The sequence below is a fragment of the Lepisma saccharinum genome, chromosome 1 (genome assembly GCF_977018435.1).
Source record: "Lepisma saccharinum chromosome 1, izLepSacc3.1, whole genome shotgun sequence".
Lineage (NCBI taxonomy): Eukaryota > Metazoa > Arthropoda > Insecta > Zygentoma > Lepismatidae > Lepisma > Lepisma saccharinum.
Window position 1 is genome coordinate 27906229 of NC_139229.1, and position 26115 is coordinate 27932343.

The window sequence follows — 26115 nt, forward strand, 5'->3', positions numbered from 1 at the left end:
CTGGGGATCACCTACCAGCGCTGCGCCTCACCCACCAAGGTGTACGCATGAGTCATCTGTTTGTTATTGTGTTTCGTCAGTGTTTTTCCTCGTTGCTTTGGTGATTAGCATGTGAGGAAGAAGAAAACGGTTGAAGCGCGTGACCTCTTGCGCCTGTGCATTTCGATTTCTTTACTTCGCCCACTCTACGTCGAACGCTGAAAGCACTTACGTTAGTCGAGTGGCAGGCTGGAAGCCAAACGAACAAGAAATCCTGTTAGCGTGCAGTTGCTGTAAACGGATATTACCTGCGCGGGGGGGTCACAGCAGTTACTTCCCAGCAGTGTCGAATTGTGACGCAGTGTTTAAAGCGTGCTGCTGGACTGAAGCCAGCTTGTATCAAACGTTTTGTAGAGTTCAGTGAAGTGTCGCAGCCATGGAGTCCTGCGGGATGTCTTGCATCAAATACCTATTGTTTATTTTCAACCTCATATTTGCGGTAAGTTGTGTGGTGCGTGTCAAGGCGTAACTTAGGGAAGGAAAGGGGGTTGGTTGACCGACTGTACCCTCTCGAGAATTATGTCGAATTACTTTTTAATTGATGACTTTCGATGTTTCAGGGCATTAAAACACACATAACAGATATTTGAACCCAAAGTACAGTTCGCGTAAGTAAAAACCTCTATATCTTTGAGTACTTTCGCAGGGTTTTTTTTATTCGTGAGAACGGGTTGTATGCACATACAAATAGTGAAAAAACACATGTGCAAATAATGTCACGAAACAGCATACCTAACCTGACAAAAACGTTAGGTTAAGAGTGCTAAGTGCTGAACAAACACTTATACACGATAGTTTCACTTCTATTTTGGTTTCGTAAGTTTTGTCGTTCGTGTTTAGGCTACTCTATTTTATAATTTAATATAAAATAATATTTATTGTAAATTTATTGACTTTTGTCATTAGTGAAGCTGTGTAAGGTGATCATACGTCTCGTTTTGACCGGGACACTCCCGTTTCGAAGGCGTGTCCCATTGTCCCGTTGATGTTATTAAAAAATCACTAATTCTTTGTCCCGTTTTATAAAAGTCTAGAAGTTAGCTTGAAAATGGAGTCTAAATTTTAGACATTTCTTTCTAGAAACAAAATGTTGATGCAATTTTTAAACTAGCGTCACGGTAAAGCAGCTGAACTGCGTTTCAAACACTTCGTAACATTCAAAATGTTGCATTGTTGTCGAGAACGTTCTATCAGACAGTAGTTTACTGTTAGCTTGCATCCAGAGTTGTTTTGTTTTGTGTGTGTTCAGTCACTTGTAGAGCAGTGAATAAGCATGATGATAAGCGTACATGTAAAAAGAATTGACAAACCAACATCTTGACGCAAACTCAAAAGACAAGTCTCTCGTTATGTCAAATATGTGGAGTAAGTAAGTTTTTGGAGAGTTTTATGAACGGTTGTTAAAGAATAATGCTGTTCTCAAGAAGAATGGTTATTCTGCTAAATAGTTCTGGTATTCTTCAACTTCAGCGTAACACTATGTAAGTCGAGATTATAATAATTATTACCTTTTGACAACTGAAGATAATATTTCATTTATGTTTATGATGTACCATTCATGTGATCCAAACTTTACTTGGTACTTTAGTAGTATTATACGGACTACCTCCAATTAGTACACTATACGTACCTAACCTAACTCAACCTAACATAACCTTCATATATAATTAGTTAGGTTCTTATGGCGTACTAATTAGATATGAAGGTTAGATTAGTTACACCCACCGGCGAAAGAAACAGTAGGCGAATTGTCCACCATTTTCATTCGGTCTGAATTACACGATATGATAATAACGAATTGAAATAATGACTTCAATAAGCAAAGAACAATGCCTGCTTCGAACCAACATAGTTTCTTTCCTTAAAACAACACAGGATGTAAAACAAAAAAGTAATGAAAATAGCGGTGGACAATTTGCCTACCATTATCTTTGCCGTTGACTGTACGTATAGCGTACTAATTTGAGGTAGTCCCTATAATACTAAAGTATCCTTTAATTAATAATAATAATAATAATGTTATAGATACCTAACTAACCTACTTGGGCCAAAATATTATTGTTACCCATAGTTGTAGGCAACGTTCAGTTTTGTGTTTGGGATTGTCGTTTTGGCTTGCACCAAGCTGCAGGCTAGGAACCAGATGTACTTTACTTCACCATAACACATCTCCGCGAGTTAAAGAAAACGTACAGTGGGATCCACTAGTATTGCACAGCAAATTGTCCACGACTATTTTCATTAATTTTTCTCTTACATCCTATATGTTTTTAAATGATGGATTTTATGTAAGCTGGTGCAGAAGTTGTCAACAGCTTGTTTTGAGATTTATTTTAATTTTTGAAGCTCTTATTGGGTCAAATAAAGCGCACGAACATGGTGATGGACAATTTGCACGGTAATACTCATGGATCCCACTGTACGTAAACAACATAGGGTATAATATTCATAAATACCGTAGTGCAAAATTTCTCTTTCTAGCAGGGATAGCAAGAGTACTCCTGAGGTTAATGTTTTGGGAAAGTTTTTCTAAAAATTTCCCAATCGCAAGGGGAATTTGACTGTTCAAGATAGTGGTCTCGAACGATTTTCCTATAACGGGTCTTTTTAATATTCTTTTATTAGTGTGCTAACCAGTGTTAAACATGCAATAATAATTATTTCTAATAATAATAATAAGTATACTAATACAGTAATAAGTTTTATTATGAGTAGGTCTACAAATAATTATTACACTAGTAAGTAAAAGGTTGCTATAAAATATAAAAATAACAGGATAATGCGTTATACAGTATGTAAGCTTATTATAAGGTAAGGCTACTAAAATTCGCATAAAAATCAGGTGTACTCGTTTTTTCGAAACAATATATCAAGGATAATTATTGCAAAAACACTGTCAGGGTTCTAAATTGATCCAATAAACATAATGAAACAGTGTTGTATATAATTTTGCTTTAAAAAGCACACAACCATTAAGGGTTTTATCTGCCCGCTATATTATTTTATTAGTGTATTGAGTTATGAGAGATTCCTTACATGTACGAGGAAAGCAGACTTTTTGACCTTCGCGTTAAGTGATCCAATTTCGATCTTTCCACCGAAGTTCCCAGGTTCGAATCCCAGCTTGGGCATGGATTGCCTATTCATGTCCAATCATCACTCATCCTCATTGTCGCGATTAGCCAAAAGTGTGAGAAAAACGACGCTATATTCATTACGACACATGTTAGAGATTCCTTCTACAACCCACCCGTAACATTAAAGTTTCCAAAAGTGCCTTGTTTCTGTGATTTTACAACACACATCCCCTAACATAATGAAAACTTTCTCAACACCCCTTTATAGTTTTCACAAAGACTCAGTTTATTCTCGTTTTGGCTCTAAATTTACCCTTTCACGCACCAATATGCCAAACGTACACCCCTCAGATGGAAAATCTGGTCTATTCCCCAATCGAACCCTTATAAGTGTCAGTAGTTGATGTACCTTTACAAAAAGCTTCAGTAAATGACATTTGCATTTCAATAGTCAACATGATTTATCATGAAAAATACATTCAAACGTATTTTCCATGTATAGTTAGACTTTTAACAATTACTTTACAAGTTAGCATTAGTTAAAAAGGAAGAAAGACATTGCTTGCTCACCACATCCCTCCACTGCACATAGGCTACAACTGACCTACTTTAACCCAAGGTTATCTATTTTTATAAAAGGCAGTTCTTGATTGATTTCATTCATTTTACTTCGCTTTTCTACCACTTTTGGCTAATCGCGAAGATGATGATGATGGGATACTCACAAAAAACGCCAATACTCTTGCTGGGATTCAAACCCGAGACCCTTGGCGTCGTAATGTGCAAAAAGCAGTTCTTCTACAACACCGACAAGTTTGCAAATCGCATAAATATAATTTTTGGCGATTTGCTATAGAGGTCTCGTGAAAAACTTATCTCAATCCTGTATATGTATGTATGCAACCACGCAATACACATTCCGAATTGCCACTAAAATTCATATTTTTGTTCACTCTGGACAGAGCAAATAACAGTGTAATATTGATTAGGAACATGGTAAATGATAAAAGTATGTGAATTATACCATAACCGCACCCTAGAAGTTTCTATAAAGGGTTCTATGGGGGGTTCAACCAAATGAAAATTATGAAAGTAAAGTAAAAAAAAAAAATCTGTGGTTGTCATTCTCAAACAATAACTTTGGTACGGGATGTATTGAAAGTCTTACAAAAGGGTGCAACGATTTATAAATACTGCTGTGCCGTTCCAAACAGTGATTCTTGTTATTTGAAATTGATACAATCATGGTAAATTTTCAATTTAAATTTGTGTAAAAAAGTAATTTTCTGTATGACATGATGGCCCGGAGTGGTCTGACCTCCTCAATGATTAATACTTACATTTGTTTCTCCGCATTGATCAGGGTTGAATTTGAATGTTGTATCCCTGGTAGATTCACAGTGTACAGTCGCGATTAGCCTGATTAAGCATAGAGTGGATTTTAAAGGAACTTTTTGTTTGATATGATTTATTTTACTTCGCGTTTTTGCCACCTTTGGCTAATTGCGAACATGAGGATGAATGGTGATTGATGAATTAGGTGAAGGGACAATAACAAACACACGGGTACAGCACACAACACAAGTCCGAACGAGGATTATACTGGCAATGGATCCAGACGCCCGAGACTCGTTCGTTTGCAAAATGCAGTCCAGGGAGGCACTTACCCCGCCCTGAGATTTCTGGAAAGAGTTAATGTAATTCGAATGTTGAAATTGTAGTGATATTTTATAGCATTTTTTTCTTCTGTGACAGTAATTATTCCTATTATTATTATTATTATTATTTGAAGTAGGGTTATATTTAAGCTTAGTCTATTTTAAACTGATTATCTAAAAAACAGCTTTTTGTCAGTATACAGTTATGCTAATTGTATATGGTTATACAGAATATGGAAATTACAAATGTATATAACTTTTAAAAAACATTAGTAGTAGTAGTAATAATAATTATAATAAAAATAATAGCAACAATAAAAGTAATAATAATAAAAGTTTGTATGACCCTGCCCCCCCCCCCCCCCCCGATAAAAAATTCTGCGGGCGCCCTTGCTAGGGTGTACTACGTGGAAGTTGGGTTGATATTTGGGTGTCTTCAGAAAGTCATCCTTTACAACACCTCAAATGAACTTTGCCACACTGAGTTGAGAATTAACGTAATGCAAAAAATGTTTTACTTTGTACAATAATTGCGTTAGTATCGTGTTACTGAAATTGTCAGCAACTGGAACGGCAATGTGTTACTTTTTAAAAAGTAACGATCGTTAAGCCGCGTTTACACCGGGGTTGCTAACACATGTTACCAGCAAATGTTGGTAACATTTCGAAAAACTCTTGTGAATTTGTTATCAACTTCTCATGTTAGGGACAGATTTCCCGTGTTGTCAATAGAAATTTTGTTATCCACAAGAAGTTGGTAAAGATCAAAGAATGTTAGCAACATTTGTTACCAACACATGTTAACAAGAGCTAGTGACATCCAGCCAGCGAGTGCGGGATCATAGTTTCGTGTGAGGTGTGTTTTGTTTTGTAAATTATTCATCATGGAAAATCTTTTGAGTGAGATGGAGTGGTCAAAGGATCAAGTGCTGAACTTAGTTGAATTGTTCCGCGAGAAGCCTGTCCTTTGGGACAAAACTTGTCCACAGTTTAAAAGACAAAAACCAACAGGTCACTTCCGCTATAATTAGCTCTTGCCCGCAGTGAAGGTCTCACCGATCTTGTTGATCTTCTCTGTGCACATGCTGCCACATAGAGTAAATCTTCCTCCACAGTCGGCATCTTGCATCCAAAGTGTTAACAAAAGTTATTAACAAAAATAAAGTCAAACTAGTGTTCTGGTTACCAACATTTGTTGAAAACATCTGTTGTTAACCGTGTTGGTAACAAAAAGTTGATAACATTCGTTGTAAACGCGGCTTAAGTCGCAACTTCAACATTAAATTTGCTTCAGGCGGAAAACCATTTCACCCACTCTAGAACTTCTACCTCGTTGAATATAAATATGGCAACTTTCCAAGATGGCGGACATTCAATTTGGCAACAGGCATCGAATCATATATTTTGTCACTGCTTTATCCGATTTGATTATCTTTAAAAATAGTTTAAGTCGCTAAATTTAGTTACGAATAAGCAATGCAATTGTATTTTAAATTCTCGCGCACGCGCACACTGTGGTCGACACATGTGGTATCTTCCCTCCAATTTGATTGTCTGGCGTGGTTGGCAAATGGGGCTGTGCAAGTAATTATCCTCGTTTCTTAATCTACCCGAAACATCACCAGAGCGTTGCGTCGATTAGAGTGACCTCTTTCGTGTCGATCGATGCGCCCTCTAATTCAAAAACTCGAGTTTTTGTTCGTCAGAACACCACATTTGCTGGACTCAAGCGAGCCGTTTGCGGCTTACCAATTTGACGGAGTGACTTAGCCTACTTTCCTCCACGCTCAATATTCGTATGGGTATTGCATAAAACCTGCTTTTGTGTAGCTCGGTTTCGATCGAGGTGTTTGCGTGCAAAGCGGACGTGGACTGGTCTTGAGAAATCTGTTCATCGTAACAATCAAAAGCGGCCAGGACAATGAGTTTTCTTGTACATTGATTTATGTCTTACATTCTGGCGTCGTTTTTGTTGTTTACTTGACGTGGCATTTATTTCTACCTCGTTCGGGTAAGCCTACACAACCTGAACTTAATGTAATGCAAGGTAATGTCTAATAGTCCTAGGCCTATTCAGGGCATCGACTATATACATACGTATGTTTATGGTAGGCAATATTGATAAATTTTATATTACTGTTGTAAAATATTCACACAAACACACACAGACTAATTTATTTGGGGTTACCATAATGTTAGATTCAATTGCCTATCAGGGCTGTGTTAGCCTAATTATCGTAACTTCGTGTTCCTTTTTCACAGAAACTATTAGGTACATGAAGATGAAATTGTAACGTTCCAATTTCGTGATGCAAGCTGGAAGGCGTCTGAAATTTACACAGACGTTGACACCCCTTGCTGTTGCATTGCTTCTTTTGCCACTCTGATTCGTTCAAGGCTCTCAAACCTTTGTGATGGAAATTAAGGGTCGTTCTTAATAAAAGTTATTTTTGCCGGCCTCCGTGGCGAAGTGGTTAGCACACTGCGCTACGACGCCAGGGGTCCCGGGTTCGAATCCTGGTCTGGTCATGTGTGTTTCTGAGTGTCCATTCATCAATTTAATCATATCACTCATTCCCATCTTCGCGATTAGCCAAAAGTGGCAGAAAAGCGAAGTAAAATAAACCAAATCAATCAAAAGTTATTTTTAAAGTTAAGCGAATTGTTTAAAAGGCGTTTTCCAAGGCAAAATAGGGCTTTTAGGCATTTATAGGAATTTATAGTTCATTTAGGCGTTTAGGTCCTATAGAATTTCAGTAGAGGGGTGGTGTGTACATGAAACGCAAAGATCTCTAAATATCATATGTCTAGGACGTAGCAAAAGAAATAGGTATGGACCTAGAAATCCTCTCCTTAGTTATCATTATAGGTCCACTGCACGATAGTCTAAACAAATCTTTGTCCACCATACCCGATAAAATTACTTCTCATAATTTGCACTTATTAAACCGCTATTATTATTCCTTTGTGAATTGCACAGAGTAGTCCATAAATCGGTTTGCATTTCTTTTTCTGTGCGGTTTTGATTGCCACCGCAATCTTCTTGGTTTGTATAAATGTAAATGTGAAAAGTTGCATTAGCAATGGAGGCTGTGCTAGGGAGAGGGATAAATACGGGACGATTTGCGGAGGAGCTCTGTGCGATTTATAAAGTGGGGAAAAAACATCTAATTGTAAATAGCACCCCAGTGCTCACACCCTTCATGGTATTTCGAAATTAACAACTTATACATAAATGTTAAAGATGGTAAAATATATGTATGTAATACTGAAGTTCCATTCGATGTTTGGGTGTAAAGGGTGACCTTTTGAGAAGACCCAAAAATCAACCTTGCCAACGAGGCTCTGACGTCTGGACACTCAGCCAGTATAATCCTCTGTAGGGTTTTGTGTTGTGTCGCTCATATACGTATGTATTTGTGAATATCCCTTCATCCCCATCGTCGCGATCATGGGGAGTTCAAGATAAAATTTTCACGGGGCCAGGTTGAAATTTAGCACCCCCATATCTCTAAATTGGTAGCTATGATATCAAGACTAATGGTGGTAGTTGCATTTTTGGTTATAAATTACATTTATTCGTAATTGTTTCACATTGCATTATGTGCTCAACATATTGAAGATAACATTTTGTTTATAGTTTTTAATGTGTCTTGATTTAAAATTATGTAACAAACCTTAAAATGAAAAATTTCTATCTGTCCGAATATTTACGTGAGTCACTGTACATATATGCAGAGAAATAGAGAGGAGGTACATTAATTAGTGCAGTTAGTTGGACCTCCAAGTGATTTAAAAAATAAAATATAGTAAGCTTCTCTCACATACGTTAAATGTAGTAGTAGTAGTTTAGGTCCAATATAAATATAAACTTTTAATATATTTTAAGTATCTAATTGGGGAACCTTTTTAAAAAAATAAAAATAAAATATTTGACTCCAATTAACTGCTTTTTAGCGGTCGCATTTATAACAATTTTACCAGTTTGCAAGGATGTAACTAAGGAGAGTCTCTCCACAGCTTGGTCGTATATATTATTAATAATGTACTGTCGTGACAATGTTGGAAACAAGTTTCTCATCATGGAAAAGTTTGCTTCATCAGGAGAGAATGAACGTTAACTAGCGCCATCGTGAGGGGTCCCAAGTGAGATAAACTTCTGATAGGTCCTGTTAATTACATGTCGGCCTAGGTTCAAGTTCTGAACTAACAAGTTGATATAACCCCACAAAAAAATAATAATACTAAGGATTGAAGATCGATAACTTCCAGACCTTTTACACGATTATAAGCTGTGCATACTGAACTTGCAATTTTTGCAAAACTGTTTAGGTAAGTTGGTTTCATAAATTGTGTGTGACCGTGTACAATTTGTATTAACGCTGACTACACATTGCAATGCACGAAAACGATTTTACGAGACATGGCATCAAAGAACCTTTCAGTGGAAGCTATCATTTACCAACAGTCGTTTGACCTTGGCGCCATGTGTGTGTGTGTGTGTGTGTGTGTGTGTTAAGGATCAACTTTGCCAGTAGCATTTATGACGTGTTTTACTTCACGTTTAATCAGAAAAAGGATCTTCCGACATTTAATGGCATTTCCAAGTCGCAGTGTATTATTACATCCAGGAAATTCCAACAATCGATAATAACCGCATGCACGCTCATGCACAAAAAGTTTACTAAATACAGATCCGTCAAATCATGATAACGTATATCCTGTATAACGATATCGAAACATGCAAGGAAGGGAATAGAGAGATTCGAATCAAATATAAAAGTAAATATATTCAGTAAAGCGTCGAGGTGAAAAAAACTATAGGCTAATATAGATTTCTATAGGAGAGAACTTGTGATATAATTCTTTAGTTGTCGTTGCGTTATCTGTTTTGTTACGGTTATGTTATCCTTTCATATGATTATATTTTAGTTGATTGTCTTGATAAATGAAGCGTGAATGAAGTAGGACAAACATACACCCATGCCTTGCCCAGGATTCGAACTTAACGTATACTGCGCTGCACAAGCATTGATCGGCAAATTGTCCATGACTATTTTCATTAATTTTTCTCATGCATTCTGTGTGTTTTTAAAGAATAGAGTTACCATGGATGTTGATGCAGAGGTTATCAGCAGATTCTTTGGTGTTTTGTTTGTTTCAATTCTTGAAGCTCTCAATGTGCAAAACAAAGGGGATAAACATGGTGATCAGTAGCGAAGCGTAGTCTTACGAAGGAGGCAAGCAATGTTTCAGTACAACAAAACATATAGTACAATGGCACGCCAAGAGGGGGATTAAAGGTTTATAGCCTCATTGGCCCGGTCGCTGGATTTGTCAAAATATCATAATAAAGTGACGGTTCTAAAAATAAACCATATGATCCTCAAACGTCACATTTACTTTCGAAATTCCAGGTAACGTTATTCGTATGGTAGTAAACGTCTTACATATGCGAACTTTCCGCATACGACTAAAGGGGTACGTATTTTCTTATTTATATGTTAGTACTTTTATTTGTTCATAATTTTTTAATGTGGACAAACGGTGACCAAACGGATTTAGGTAAAATAACTCATTTATTTAATTTACACTGCGTGATTGTAATTTAGGATTTGTGGGCACCCTAAAAATCGCATTCGGAGTCAAACATTAAAATAAAAAGTTAAACACAAACTTTAAAAAATCCATTTCAAACAAAAGAAACACATGCATAGACGATGTACTCACCACAAAGAATTCCAAACTCCTTTGCATATATAGGAAATTTCCCGCTATCGAACAATTCAACAAATCTTAGGGCTTCAAGGTTCTCAAAACGTGAAGACACTCCTATGCTCTTTCCACAACTGGAAAGCATCCACGCAAGATCACTTTGGAAATCTCTGAAACGACCGAAAGTGATACCAACCTATTTCCTTCATTTTAACCCTCATGGGAAGGAAAGACATATCAGTATGGAGATAGAAATTAAGCGGTGGAATCAGAATCATTACAGCAGAAAGAGTATATATTTATTTTATAATATTTAAGTAATAAAGTGTCATACAGAGGCGGGGCCGGGGCCGGGGGAGGGTTGCCCCCCCCTTTGGCCCAGTATTCCTAAGAAAAGGAAAGTCAAAGGCAGGAAAAGATGACAAAATGAGGAGACTACTACAAAAAATCCTGGGAGCACCACTTGTGTCATAATAATAAAACTTAAAACATGTTCTTGTGTTCATAATGTGTACAATGTATACGATTTAATTGTGCTGTGTAAATATCAGTAGAGAGTTCTTTTTAGATAGCTTTATTTTCACCCCAAGTTTTATTCAAAAGCAGTCAATTTATTGAATGTGGTTGTAAAATTTGTGAAACAGCTCACTTGAATTACTGTGTAAATAATTTGGCAGTTGCAAACACTGGTGCGGTCAACACTTTTGACGTAATTTGAGCTGGACCGAGCTGGACACAGGCTGCAGACCAAGGTTCGTCGAATCTTCGCTCCCTCCCTGGGGAAACTCTGGGGTGCAGACATCTCACTTCCTGGAAACACAAACCCCCGCCCTTTACCATCTCGCCCGAACTCCCAATATCCATTTTTTTACGCGTTTTACAATTCGCGAAATCTAAAATAAATTGTAATATAAAATGATATATATATATATATGGAATTTAGAACAATGATAATAACTTATTTTAGTTATTTTATGACTAAGAAATATTTTTATATTCGCGATCTTATTTACGTGTTCATGAAGACAAATATTCTTTACTCCTAGTTTCTGGTGGCAATACTATATCCTTCTGCTTTCGGTTGAGCTCGGCTATTTTCGGGAATAACGCAAGCTCAGCAAGCAGAGCTTTTGGTATAAGCGTTGTGGACGGGTTCCACTCGAATTTCACGCTTCGCCATGTGACTCCTTCGGGTGCGTTATTTTCCCGCAGAGCAGCCGCAAGCATTGAGGCTGGTGCTTGCTACAGAGCTGCTGAGGGAGTTTGCGGCCTTAATTTTTCGCTAAATCGAGTGCGATGGAAACGAAATAAGGCTAAAACATTAAGTACATTAAATGATATTCGAATAATGCAAGCAGTGCTTGCATTGCTTGTACTATATCTTCGCCTCTGATGGTGATGGACAATTTGCTTGATAATACTTATACATCCCACTGTACATAGTATCGAACTGTTTTGTTGCGATACACATTTCCGCTACAGAAGACAACACTTTTATCAAATCAGTATGTGGATCTTGGTTCAGCACGCTCTCCCAGCTGTCTATGATAAAAGCCGTAAGAAGGTCTTTACTAACGCTAAAGTCGATGGCAATAGTATCGAACGGACAGCACGGGCAGTATTCAATCATGTTAACGACACGAGTTATGTGACCTGCGTTCTGTTCTAAATGGTTTATTTTGCTCGCCTCGTCTGATACTCTTCCTTTCTAGGCATCAATGTACGAGAAGTTCGTCGTTTACATTCTGAGCTATGCAAGTTCGAAAACTTTGAACTCCTTCATTGCCGAAAAAGATACTTTCTTAATATTTTAAGTGTCCAGAAAAGTTCTAGCCTTGAAGAAACTTTCTTCCCGCACAAACTGCTACTTGACACCACATGCGATAATAAGCTCAAGTCCTACCTTGGCACAGTTTCGTTTAAAAGTCCTCAATATGTAATCACCTTTTCCTCTGATTTACTTCAGTTTAAAAATAAACTAAAAAAAACTGCATGCGTTAGGATAATAGAAATGTAGACTGGTTCCTTCTGATTATACTAAAGCTTTAAGAATTGCGTGATTGTTTCTTGTACACTTGCTTCTAGTTTCTTTTCGGTAAAATTTGATCACGCTGAATGTTAACAAGCAGTTCATACCATGTATCGTGTAGTTAAATAGATGCCACACACAGCAAGCAGTTTTCACCATGACCATCTACTATAGTACACGCAGTGCACATGAGATTTTATAGAGCCACCTATAGTGCGCCTTTCTTAATCGTGCTTCTTATCTAGAGATTTTCCGATAATTCGCCAGCCAAATTGCGTTTTCCCTCAATAATTCATGAGGCAAATTAATATTCAATCTTTGGCTGTGTTATTTAGTGTAAAAACAGCCACAATAAATGTGTAATTCGTTATAGAACATATTCTTACCAATTCCACTTAAAGCCAGCCATAACTGGATATGGATATTAGTATTGAGTAATTACGACCCACGTGCGTGAGCTGCCATCTGACGGAACATTCAGAACTGATGAACATATGTCTCGAGTTTTGACATCATGGATGTGTTTCTTTATCCTCTTGATACTCTATGGCGCGTACCACAAGATGAAATTCAACGATAAAGAAAACCACACAGAAGCTTCAAGGTAGAGACATTGACGTTGCTTCAGTTGCTCAATAATCGATATCCAATAAAATTGATTTGTAAAAAGTAAATAACTGCTCAAGTGTTTATTGTGCCAGCGTTTGTAAAAAGAATAATATTTGACTGGACTTTTTGAACATTAAGATTATGAAGCCCTACTTTCCAGAGCTCTTCCATCAGTTTCGACATTTTTTCTCGTCCCAGTTTTCCATGACTATACGGCGTAAAATAGAACACACTCGTAAGTTTGAACACCAAGCCGCAGTTGAAAATATTTAAGTAAAAATTTGATCTTGCATCAAATATTGTACTTTTATTGTTTCACAATATTAATTTGATTATTTAAATATTTTGAAACTTCTAAGTTAATCATGACGATGTATCAGATTGCAGTGTACGTCGCGCGTATGCAGGCTGGAAGAGATAGTATGTCACTAAAATGTTCGGTCTTTTATCATCAAATTTAACAGGCTCGAGAATATTTTTTAAAGTTTGATTAAAGTCCACTTTAAGCTCATAGGCTGATCGGAACTTGATTTACAGTTTAAATTTGGATCCGAACCACTGTGTCTCAAATGGGAGATAGCATCCGAGACGCCTTGAGAGAATAGGTTTTTATTTTCCTAGTTTATTTACTTTACTCCTCATCTCATCGTTCGGTTTACCGTGTCAATTGGAGCCTACGACAACGAAATACAGTAATACCATTTATGCCAGCCCTGGACCCCTTCTTTTGCAAAACAATACTCTAATCTCTAGAATATGAAAATCAGCTTGGTTCCTGTTTACGTTACCAGTGCAAGTATAGGTTAGAATTGATTCTCGGCGAGCTGAGGTACCCGACTGAAATTTGCCCCTCCCAACTGTAGCTTCTGGATCCACTACTGGCTAGGAGAAAGATGGGAGCTCTAATACAGTCTACTTCGAGGTACGTGCCGCAATAATTTTTTTGCACGCCCAGAAGCAGACGCCGTATCTAATAATTTGAAAGGGGACGAAATTCCATAGGTCACCTATTGTAGAATGTCCGGTGGACAAAGTACACTGATGTAACACGTCCTCCAAGTGATAGAAACACGTATCTAACAAATTGAAAGGGGGCAAAATACCACAGGTCACCTATTGAAATGTTCGGGGGGGGGGGGGGAGGGTAATATACCAGAATTATGTAAGACCCTTTGTCAATCGTCCCCGTTGTGCTTTCAGAGAGGGAAATTCTACCGTGAAGGAGGAAAGTTTATAATGAACTTAATCCAGGAGTGGGGTACTTTTTCCGGAGGAACATTTAGCTATGGGACGTTCTATACTGTAACAACGACAGTGATCCACCAGGAGTGTGAGGTGTACGGAGGTCATCATCATGAGGTCAGACGATGGTGCAGACGATTTACGGAAGGCCAATCCAATGTGCACAACCCCTCAGCGGAGTGGTTAGCACAGTACGCTGCGACGCCAAGGAGTCCCGGGTTCGAATCTCCGCCTGGACATGGGTGTGAGTGTCCCTTCGTCAATTTTACCATATCATCACTCATGCTCGCGATTAGCCAAAAGTGGCTGAAAAGCGAAGTAAAATAAACCAAATTACTCAATCAATCCATACAGCTGAGCGCACGTGGGCTCTTTTGCAGAACTTCAAGTGAGAGATTTTCGTACAGTCTCGAGACCTCGCCCCTAGAGACTCTGTTGAAGCAATTTCTGGCAAGGCAATGTTTGGACAGCGACGCAGCGATGCGAAGTAATAACGACGGCTAAAAACCGCAAAGAATAGGCGATATACATTGGCGTACGCAGAGGGTCTACAGCCCCTCCGTAGAATTTTGAGAAAATGAACTTTTTCAAATTAAAACTGAAAATAACGTAGGAGAAAACACTGTGGTAAATACAAGCTCTCCTCAAAATAACCCCTGTTTATTATTTTTTGAGGATGGAAAGTTCTAAATATACGAAATATCTCTTATTGTGTATCTGCTCTCCGTGAACGCAGCTATGAACTATCAACTTTTACAATTCCAGCCCCCTCCGAAAAAAGAATCCAGCGTACCCCAGTGGCGGTGTCGTAATGGAAATCAACAGAGCCGCCCTGGATAGGGGTAACTCGGGCATTCGCCCGAGGCCCCGCACATCGGGAGGGGGGGGGCGGCAGCTCCAGATAAAATTAGTTGTGTACGGTTTATTACTAGTTTATAGGACGCTGGTGCTTCCAATTAAGCAATCAATCTGATTTTTCATGACTTCATGGTTTGCTTTGACACACTTAAAAATATCCAAAATTAATGAAATCATATTGTAAACAAAGTACTACATAAAAACCGTGTCCGAATATCTCAGTAAAAAATAGTTAATACAGTGGAACCTTCATAACTCGTACCTCAACAACTCTAATAAAACCTTGATTAAGACGAATCTTTGTACAGTTTATGGGATGCCGTTCGAGCCCAATAACTCGAAGGTAGACTATGAAAAACCTCTACGAGTCGAAGAAAAATTCTAATCACCTCTAAAACTCGAAGTTTTAGTCCCACGAACCTCAATAAGTCGAAGTGTAGTAAACTTTAGACCTCTCTAACTCGAAGTCTGCGATTTTGTCCCTCCATAACTCGAACCTTGGTAAGTCGAAATCCTTGATAACCTCGAATTTTCTCCCCCCCCCTCAAGTTCGAGTTATCTTTGTTCCGCTATACACTATTCGTTTAATTATAAAATGAAATGATGAAGTGATATTAGTTTATATGAAGGAATGTAAATTTACTACAGTGTCAAAATGTAAAGTAAACCAAAATAATTATGATAGCGAATCTTCTTTGAAATTATTAAAAATTGTCACTTTGATAGGTAAAATAATGGTTTGTTATTGAACAACCCAGTCTTGTAATTAAATAATATGATGTGGCACATCGGATAAGAAACAAAGTTTATAAACTGTAATTAGTCTTCCATGAATCTTGGTTTTAACTTTCATCACGTTCTGCTTATTGCTCTTAATTGTTTATTAAGTGGAATACTGTTTATATATATATATATATATATATATATATATAGGGTACCTGTACTTCAGATTAAGGAACAACAAAAATCGCTGATTTTTTCAAACTTTGAGAAACATATATTATAGGTCCCGCGCCTAATGTACCCCAAGCCCCGTACCCACCTATACAGCCGACCCTGGAAATCCACAGCCATCATCAGTTCCGTTTTAATGTTATTATTTGTATTCCACTAACGCCGCTCTTCTACGTCTTAGAGTTTAATCGCTACGATGAGACTGAATGTTGATTTTATAAAATGTATCAAAGAACAAGCATAGTGAAGCACCCGTGTCGTGGCCCACAATGGCACACGTCTGCTTTCCAACTCCCTGTGGAGTAAGAACGAAAGAACTTTTCATTTAAGCCAAGTCGATCAAGTTCTATCCGGGACAAAAGAAAAATATAGCTGTGGGAGTTTGAAACACCACTCAAGCACATGTTCCGTCGGCAAGGAAATGCTTAAAATGGAACATTGAATTTCTTGGAGCGACCAGGAATGCACTGTTGACAGATTGTCACTTGTTTTGAAATGTAATGCCTTTCATTTGTTGTTCCCTGGGAGTTGTTCAATAGACATGACTTGTAAAGTTGTGTAAGTCTTATTATGAATCGTGCTTAGTGCTAAACACACACAGTTCTTCATTGGAATGGCCTTGGCTGGTGACACTTAGCGTATTGACAGTTGTTGCGGGGGAAATGCTGCTCTCAAACTGTCAATTTGCAGTACGTTTTATGTACGCAAAGAGGAAAAAATGGCCGGTACGGTACTAAAAGTCAATATTCACAGGACTTCTTACGTAGGGACGGTATACGCAAAAAGAGACTTGTGAATGAGGAAGCCTGTATAATTCTTGGTCCCGTCTCAATAGCTAAACTCTGTCTTATTCTCAAGGTCTCAGCCTATTTATACATAATAATAACAGTAATAAAATCTGTCTTGAATAAGTTGCGTAGTAAAACAGTTTTGATCGGGCGAACTTTTTCGTACATTATATTTAATTCACTACAGATTCAACGAGACAACTCTCGACTGGGAATTCTCATATCGATTTTACATATGTTTGTCTCGTTCTCGACCTCGTCTGGACAAGTCTTGAAATAAGACTCGTTCTTATTGAAGTTTGAAAGAGATTCATTAGTTATTTTCCCGTTTTACAACAAATTTAGCTCTTTTTATATAACCCGAATTATAAAGTAACCACGTCTCGTGAAGCTCAGCCGATAGACCATCGATCCCAGATTTCAGTACTCCATTTGAACGATCAATAGTGCTGTTGAGTCACGCATGCGCAGAAACTGCCTGGCCACCGAGATCCCCAGATTTGTCACCATTAGTTTTTTTTTTTTTTTTTTTTTTTTGCTTGGGGCTTCATTAAAGATGTTGTGTACAAGACAAGAGATAAGTTCACGATTTGGGTGATTTGACACAGTGTATCGTTGCGCTAATAACGCCTCAAATGCTGGTCAACACTGGGCACGAGCTTAAGTATTGATTGAATATCTGTCGAGCTACGAATGATGCCCACATTGAGGTGTACCAGCGTACATAAAAACTTTGAGTTACTTTGTTATGCATATGTGTGTATTTTTGTATACCTCTAGCCCGGATACCCGTTAGAATGTTTAGATTGGAATAAAGCTGTCCTCCATGTAGACTGTATGGCTATCAAGGTATAGTCGGTGGTTAGAAAGAAAGAAACACTATTCCGTAAAGTGGTAGTTTTTAATACAAAATAATTGTAACCTACATACTTCTTAAAATGCCAAATTAGTCTTGTTAAACTTAGCATAAGTGAACTTCTTTCTGAGTTAAAAGTAAGTTCATGACTTCAAATAAAAACTGTTGTAATATTTTGTCAACCATGTACCTAGGAGTGAATTGTAGTCCTTTTATTTTCCAACTTTTGTACAATATAAACAGCTGTTATCAAATATTAGAAACTCAAACATTGTAGGCAGTAATGAAAGTAGTTTCAGTCAATAGCCAGAACGCCAATCACAAATGAATAGAGCATTTTGCACAGTAGTTCTGATCCACTTTAAACTGTAGGCTCGGTCCTGATTAGCCTTACTGTGCTTAAAGTGGACTTAACAACAATCAAACAAATACATGGACACTACTAATTCTACTACTAATAATAATAATGAATATTAAAATAATGTTTTTCATTATTATTATTATTGGTGCTATTTTCTGGGAGGAAAGGTTTCGACCTTCAAGTTTTTCTAAAATAATATATTTCTCCTCAAACCGACAGGAGTCAAATTTAGAACACCCAACGGCAAAAAAATAGTAGGCGAATGGCCCATCACCATTTTCATTGTCATTTTTTTAAAAAAAAAAATATCAAAACGGATTGAAATAGAGGACATCATCTGATTTGATTGAACAGGATTCCGTTCCTCAAGACAACACAGGATATAGAATAAAATAGATTGAAAATACCGAAGGGCAATTTGCGTACTATTACCTTTGCCCTTGGCTGTACAATAACTTTCTCTTTTCCTCTTCATCTATTATTTACAAGAATTGGTGTAACAATAGATGGACTTTTGTATAGTATATTAAATAAATAATACGTCGCAGCAGGAACTGAGTTTCGGCGTCCCTGATTTTCGGGAACTAAGTTCACGCTACAATCAGGGGTTACAGTTAGCCGGAATAATGTATCTTAGGAAAACAGTAAGGTACGGAACAAGGAATATTCTATCTGTATTGTTCTTACTGATGTCATTTACATATGGTAAACAGTTTATATCCTTTAGACATTTCAGTTTTGTCAATAAAATCATCTTATCTTTGTTTTATGACCACGAGAATCATTAACTTTCTTTTGTCTTTTTCGCAGCTGTCTGGTGTAGCGTTGGTAGCTGTTGGCTCTGTGATCAAGAGCAACATTGGCAACTATGGAAAGTTCTTGGAAGGAAATGTGAAAGCTCCGCCCATAGTTCTTATAGTCATCGGATGCGTCGTCTTTGTCATTGCCTTCTTTGGATGCTGTGGTGCAGTCAAGGAGAGCCCATGCATGTTGATTACGGTAAATAGTTTAACCTACTCTCCATTACGTCACAGTTCTGGCTTTATTTTGTAACTAAATGCATTTTTGTGTGCATGCTTCAAATGATATAAGCTAACTAACTCTCTAGCCTTCTTAAACCCGAAGTTTTATGGCTGCAGCAACACAAGCCTTCCTCCGTCTGTCCCTATCCTGGGCAAAATCAATCCAATCTTTTCCATCCTTACCGATTTCCTTTAGGTTCATCTCAACGTTATCCCTCCATGTTCGTCTTGGCCGGTCTTTTACCATCATGTTACCCAACAAGAATCCTGTAAACTCTTCCTTCCTCTCCCATTCATGCGACATGGCCTGCCCACCTAAGTCTTCTTGATTTAATTATTGTAAAAATATCTGGACATGAATACAAATTTTGCAGTTCTAAATTATGTAACCTTCTCCACTCACCTGTCACCTCCTCCCCTTTACGTCCAAATATTTTTCTAAGAATTTTATTTTCAAATCATATAAAAGTATCCCACATTACAGATAGAGGCTTTTATGTTACGAGAGTTTTCCTTCAAATAGGTAACAATTGTAATCTGTGTTTATCGCGTGTAATCTGAAAAATCTGAAGAAAATAAGCAGTACGAGTACACACATTCACGATCATGCCTATTGATGGACCATTGTTTTGAATAAGGGTACTTAAATCAATCAAATCACTAATATTTTTTTCAAGTATTCTCTGAAGTATTGTGTAACGTAAATAACTTCTTTGTTCATGTAAGTGTTTATGAAGCTACAATAGTTGTTTGTAAAATGTGAAATTTTCATTTTTGTTTGAAAATATTTTATGTATTCTGTAAATGTACAGAAGTGTCAAATATGTAGCAAACTTAAAGTGAAAATAATAATGTTTATGTAATTGTTTGCTTGCAGTTTTCTGTATTCTTATTGGTTATACTCATCCTGGAGTTGGCTGTTGGAATTGTGGCATACCTTTCAAGAGACCAGCTCAAAGATGAAATCCACAAAGTGATGTCTGAAAGCTTTGAATCTCAGAAAGAAGACGACATAGACGCATGGAATTCCATGCAGGAAAATGTAAGTGTATAACTTATTTTCATCAAAAGAAAATGATAGAGAATCATTGTTAAAACTCTTGACAAATCTTCCATAGTGTTCATTATCTTGCCAGAAGAAAGAATAATTGGAATTTCGAAGGACAATGCGAATGGAGGGTTTAATCACACTCTGAAATATCACTTTGTTTTTCAAAAGCCTTGAAAATTTACAGGTAAAGAACCTGTACAATTCATGAGAGTAAGTTTCTTTTTCTAAAATTGGACACATGCACTCTCTCTCTTGTATTCTTACTTGTACTTCCGCTTTTGGTATCTAGCATTGCTTTTCTGTCACTTCTGGCTAATCGTAACAAAGAGAATGTGTGAGGATTTGATTTGATTAAATTGATGGACACTATCAAAGAACCAAGGCATGGACTCGAACGTGGGAACTTCTGTAACAAGATCGAAAGTCTGCCACTTAACACGTATCACTGAGCCTTCAATTTTTATACACATTGTATGGGCGCAGTGATAAATGAGCAACTAATAATAAATGTGTTGATAATTATTACTTATGCTGCAAGATATCGCTAAAGCAGGCATATTTGAAACCTCGTATGCGGTACCTGTGACCTCCCTGAAAACTCTTATCTTTAATCGCTTATCAATTTTAGTGATTCTCTGCGAACATAATAATTTAAAAATATATAATTTTTCATAAGTAGCATGGAAGTATTATTATTATTGTACTGAATTTGCATCATTTTTGTACAATGAATATAAGTTATCAAGTTTTCTTTCAACCCAAACAATAATACCATAGAGTGTTTATTTTCTTTTTGTAGATGAGGGTAAGAATTCATCCTTTTCCACTTCCTAAAAATCTCCAGAATCAGACCGTCAGTAGTGTTTGTGTCTTGTGGCCTTATCCGTCCAAACTCACTTGTTCAGTCACTGAAGCATCCGAGTTGAAACATCTTGACTTTTAATGGGACTCATTACCCCTCAGTAGTGTCCGTGACTGTACTACTCCCCACAAACCCTGTTGGTCTCTTGTGATTGCATTTTACCAGATTACGGCAGAGTTCATGAGTTTGTTCCATATAGTTTTTGGGTTGCATAATTATTTTATATATATTGCTATATCAGGCACGTATGTATCTACAAATATTTTTTTGAAGTGTCTTAGTCAACTAAGTAAGTGTATTACACTTAATTATAACAACAACAATATATGAATAGTAAACAGTATAATAGTACATTCACTTAGCTAACATATTTCTAATGAAGACATGAAAATTTGTTTAAAAAATTCAGTTGTAGAAGAAGACCAGTCTAATGATAAACTCAAGATTCAAATTGTTGATAGTTTCAGCTGACAAAAGTAAAATCTCCCATAATGCATTAATTTTTCATAGACACTTAGTAAAAAACTGGTTCATTCAAACTGAAGCATTATCCTCATGTGTATAGCAGAAATTGTATATTACAAAACACACCAAATACAAGTATTTTGCCTATTATTTTTATTATTAAAATTTATTTTTTGTCCATTCTTTCAGATTAGTCCTGATGCCCTATCCATCCTCAAAATACATCCTTTTCTTGTTTTGCTAGATTTTGATAGAATTTATAATATTTTCTCAGGTCTAATTCAAAACCATATTAATGTTGTATTCTTTAGCTCAAGTGCTGTGGCCTTGAAGGACCTCACAATTACAAGGACCCACGACCAATCCCTAAATCTTGCTGTAAGGACAAGAAGGATTGCGACACTACTCAAAAAGAGAATGTGTACCAGAATGGTTGCGAGAATGAATTTGTGACGCTTGTCAAGGGATCAGCCATTATCATTGGTGCAGTTGGTATAGCTGTGGCCTTCATTGAGGTAAGAAGTAAACTGTGAAGATATTATGTTCATTCAGATTGTACTTTGTTAACATTTGAAATTCTATCACAGACCATTACTTGCCACACAGTGATGAATTATGGAATGGGCCCGGGGGTGGGTGGGAAACCCCCCGAAAATTTCAGCAACTGGCAGAGAATCCGACAATAGCTAAGAAAATTTAAAACCATCTTCACTTTGGCTTTCTTTCAATCACTTTAATTTTATATAGAACGTACTTTTCCTGCTTTTTTCGTTGTAATAAGCATCGATTCAGTTCCGTTCATAATTATAAAAGTCAAAATAATGAATGAATTTAAATTATCGTCCTTCTTGTTAACTGCTAAGTTAAGGAATATGATGGATCAGGATACACTTTAAGCGTGTGTGAAAGTATCAACTGCCGAGTGGGATGGGGAATCCTAAGAAAGCTTAATTTTTCATTGATGTCATGATCTGCGGCTCAAGTGTCGAGCCGAGCAGCTTCAAAACCTTAATTTTGATTATATAAGCGTTGCTATGTGTATTTAAAAAAGTTTTGAAACAATACCTCAAGATGGAAAGATAGTAGTTTTGAAAAAAGATCATAGATGGCAGCACAAGGTGAAAACATAACAATTGTTGGAAGATAAGTATTGATTTAATGAAAGTTAAAATATGGTAAAAAGATGTAGAAAAGAAGAAAGCAATGTGTATATATAATAGAATAAAAGATGGAAAGGGAAGTAGTAGTGGTTTTCATAATTCATAATTCATCAAGGGGCGATTCAATCCATATGAAGTTGTACAACAACATGGTTGCTTGACAATTTTTAAAAAAGTATATTTTTTGTGTGGTGTGAGCCTCATATGTTGACAGTTCAGAACCACTGCTATTTTATTTTTACTATCACCGATTTAAATATGGCGGGCATTTTCTTACCATGGCGCGCGTCATTTTCTCCATTCGTAAGCATCAGCGGCAACTTTTTTATTTCAGCTCTGGTAAGTCCTAGGACAATGAGACAAAATCTGTGATGTTAAGCATGTTATAGGCTACAATTATATTTGCGTAAAATATCCTGAATATTATTCCTTCATAATACATTTTAAGGTCAGAATTGTGTATCCTAAGCGCTCAAAATGTCATTTTTGGACATTTTTTTAGGGGGAAGGCAATTTGTTTATCATTCGATTTTTTTGTGCAAATAGTGTGTGTCAAAATTATTTGAAGCTCGAGACTTTATTTCTTTTTTTTTTCTACAGGGTGATAAACATGTACTTTTGTTAAAAAAAATTCCAAGTTCAGGGTTAAATATCTCTGGTGGGCAGTTGTTTAAAATCTGAAATTTTTACACAATACAGTACTCCATGATAAGTAACTTCAGTAAAATTTTTGAGTTTGAGATTTGAAGCTGAAGAATTCTCAGCGTATGTGAGAGAATGGAGTGGAAGGCTGCGTACTGCAACTGATGGAGGTCATCGGTATCGGGTTCAACTGGGGCTTTCTTTATGAGCATGAACTGCACAATATCGCACAGTACTGATGTCTACGCATTCAACCCCATAAAATTATTTCAGTCTCAGATGAATTTCAATTTGTAGCACATTTTCTGCGGTTAGAAACTCTTATCACCACATGATACTTCAGGTGCTCCATCGACATTGCATTGTTACATGCTGCCATTTTCCTCGCTATAGTTCAGCACCCCCTGGCGATAGAAATTTGAAACCTTCAATGGAGAAGCGGGAAAGTGTTAGAAGTGCAATGTATGGTTGTTCAAAATCCAAAATGAGTTTACAAGGTAACAAAAAAACAACAACATAGGAAGCTTTAATTTTCAGCATGCCCTCGTACATATACTTTATTGCAGAACAATTTCAGGATTGTAATGTTGTTGATTGACATTCCAAATTACAGTTTGCAGAATTTTAACAGAAAATGTTAAGAAATGAAATTAGGCATAGCATATTTAATGCAAAATATTGCATTTTTCACGAGTTTTGTATCTCTTAAACCAATTGAATCTCAAACTCAAAATTTTTACTAAAGTTACTTATCATGGAGTACTGTATTGTGTAAAAATTTCAGATTTTAAAACAACTGCCCACCAGAGATATTTAACCCTACACTTGGAATTTTTTAACAAAAGTACACGTTTATCACCCTGTAGAAAAAAAAGGATTAAAGTCTCAAGCGTCAAATAATTTTGACAGACACTATTGGTACACAGGTACTTGCATGAAAAAATTCAAGTGTTAAACAAACTGCCTTTCCCTTAAAAAAATGTCCAAAAAATGACATTTTGAGCGCTTAGGATACACAATTCTGACCTTAAAATGTATTATGAAGAAATAATATTGAGGATATTATACGCAAATATAATTGTAGCCTATAATGTGCTTAACATCACAGATTTTGTCTCATTGTCCTAGGACTTACCAGAGCTGAAATAAAAAAGTTGCCGTTGATGCTTACGAATGAAGAAAATGACACGCGCCATGATAAGAAAATGCCCGCCATATTTAAATCGGTGATAGTAAAAATAAAATAACAGTGGTTCTGAACTGTCAACATATGAGGCTCACACCACACAAAAAATATACTTCTTTAAAAATTGTCAAGCAACCATGTTGTACCACTTCATATGGATTGACTATATAGTTAATTGTTAGGCATGCATAAACAAGTACTCAACGAATTAAAAATTTAGGGACTCCACAAGCACAGTTCAAAATTTTAAATTTAGTTCTACATAGCTTAAATTGCTACATGGTTTTGCAATGTATGTATTAAAGAGGTTACTGTTAATTTAACAAGGTTTTAAATAAATGCATACCTACAATAAACATTTTCTTTAACAGTAATACTTTAAGTATTTAAAAATACAGGTATTATTTTCTTATTTAAAACCGTTAATATGTAACATGTTCCAAGTTTTTATTGGGAGTGGTGAAAAGTACTAGGGGGCACCAAAACTCCACCCCCCCCTGGTGAAAATCTTGAGCTGCCCCTACACGTCATCCACCGATATGCTGTAGAAAGCCTGGACGCTGTAGTTTGCTGTAAATTATTGCATGCTATATTATTATTTTATTGATTCTCATAATCTCATTCTTAAAATGGTTAATTTAAGCTAAGTACACAATATAATTTAGTTATTACATATCAGATCATCATCCTTCGCAGTTTCCTGCTTCAGATGTAAGGGACAATTTTAATAATGTATTGTAATTTGGTGTCTGTGAAGTCTTATTTTGCAGTTGTTTATTCCAAATTTATGAATTCAATTAAAATAAAATGTGATTTTGTGTAGCTTAAATTACGGCCATACTTTTTTCCTTGTAATTAGTTGAGTAATAAAAAGGTATAAGCCAATACCCAAAGTATATATTTAATTGGTACTGCTATGAATATGACTATACCAACAATCTAAATAAATAGTTCTTAAATGCTTGTAGACATTGTAAATTCATCATTGCTGACAATTATCTTACAGATAAAACTTGATAAATAAAAGTACTATTAAGTTATTTCAGCGAATATTTACCATTGATCTCTTGTCTTTTTCAGCTGTTTGGCATAATATTTGCCTGCTGCTTGTCATCAGAAATCAAGAAAGGTGAAAGATTATAATTTTTTTTCTTTCTTGCTGGAAACACTGTCAAATCACAAACTCTGTTTTTGTAAGTGTGTACAAAGATTTACTGGTCCAATCTCCACGACTTTCATGTGATTATTATTATGCAACGAAAGAATCTTTTGTAAATATTTTATTAATAAATAAATGTTTGTTTAATGGTTAGTGGGGTTTTGTTTTAAATATTTGTTTTTATTCCTCCTTAATGAAGTAATTGGAGGCCCAACTCTGCCACTCACCCAAGACCCCATACTTCAGGGGCCCCCGTGCCAGATAGAAATAATTGTGTACTGTTTCTTAGGGGTTATAAGATGCTCGTGCTTCCGATGAAGCAACTAATCTGATTCTTCCTGACGTCAATGATGGTTTTCACATAATTATACTGAAATCATAT

General features: G+C 36.5%; 1 protein-coding gene across 1 annotated transcript; it reads left to right on the plus strand.

The window, feature by feature from the left end:
• On the plus strand, positions 1–25886 carry LOC145988547 (23 kDa integral membrane protein-like). Its single transcript, XM_083123507.1, has 5 exons — positions 1–478; positions 18997–19185; positions 20086–20250; positions 21898–22101; positions 25655–25886. Exons 1-5 carry the CDS (start codon positions 416–418, stop codon positions 25715–25717), a joined length of 684 nt encoding a protein of 227 aa, XP_082979633.1. The 5' UTR covers positions 1–415; the 3' UTR covers positions 25718–25886.
• Positions 25887–26115: the final 229 nt, after the last annotated feature.

What these genes read in the sequence shown, in the direction of transcription:
- LOC145988547 (XM_083123507.1), top strand. Translation starts at nt 416, where the DNA reads ATGGAGTCCTGCGGGATGTCTTGCATCAAATACCTATTGTTTATTTTC. An exon ending in TTTTCAACCTCATATTTGCG is followed by an intron (nt 479 to 18,996) that starts GTAAGTTGTGTG and finishes TCTTTTTCGCAG; the next exon opens with CTGTCTGGTGTAGCGTTGGT. An exon ending in GGAATTCCATGCAGGAAAAT is followed by an intron (nt 20,251 to 21,897) that starts GTAAGTGTATAA and finishes TGTATTCTTTAG; the next exon opens with CTCAAGTGCTGTGGCCTTGA.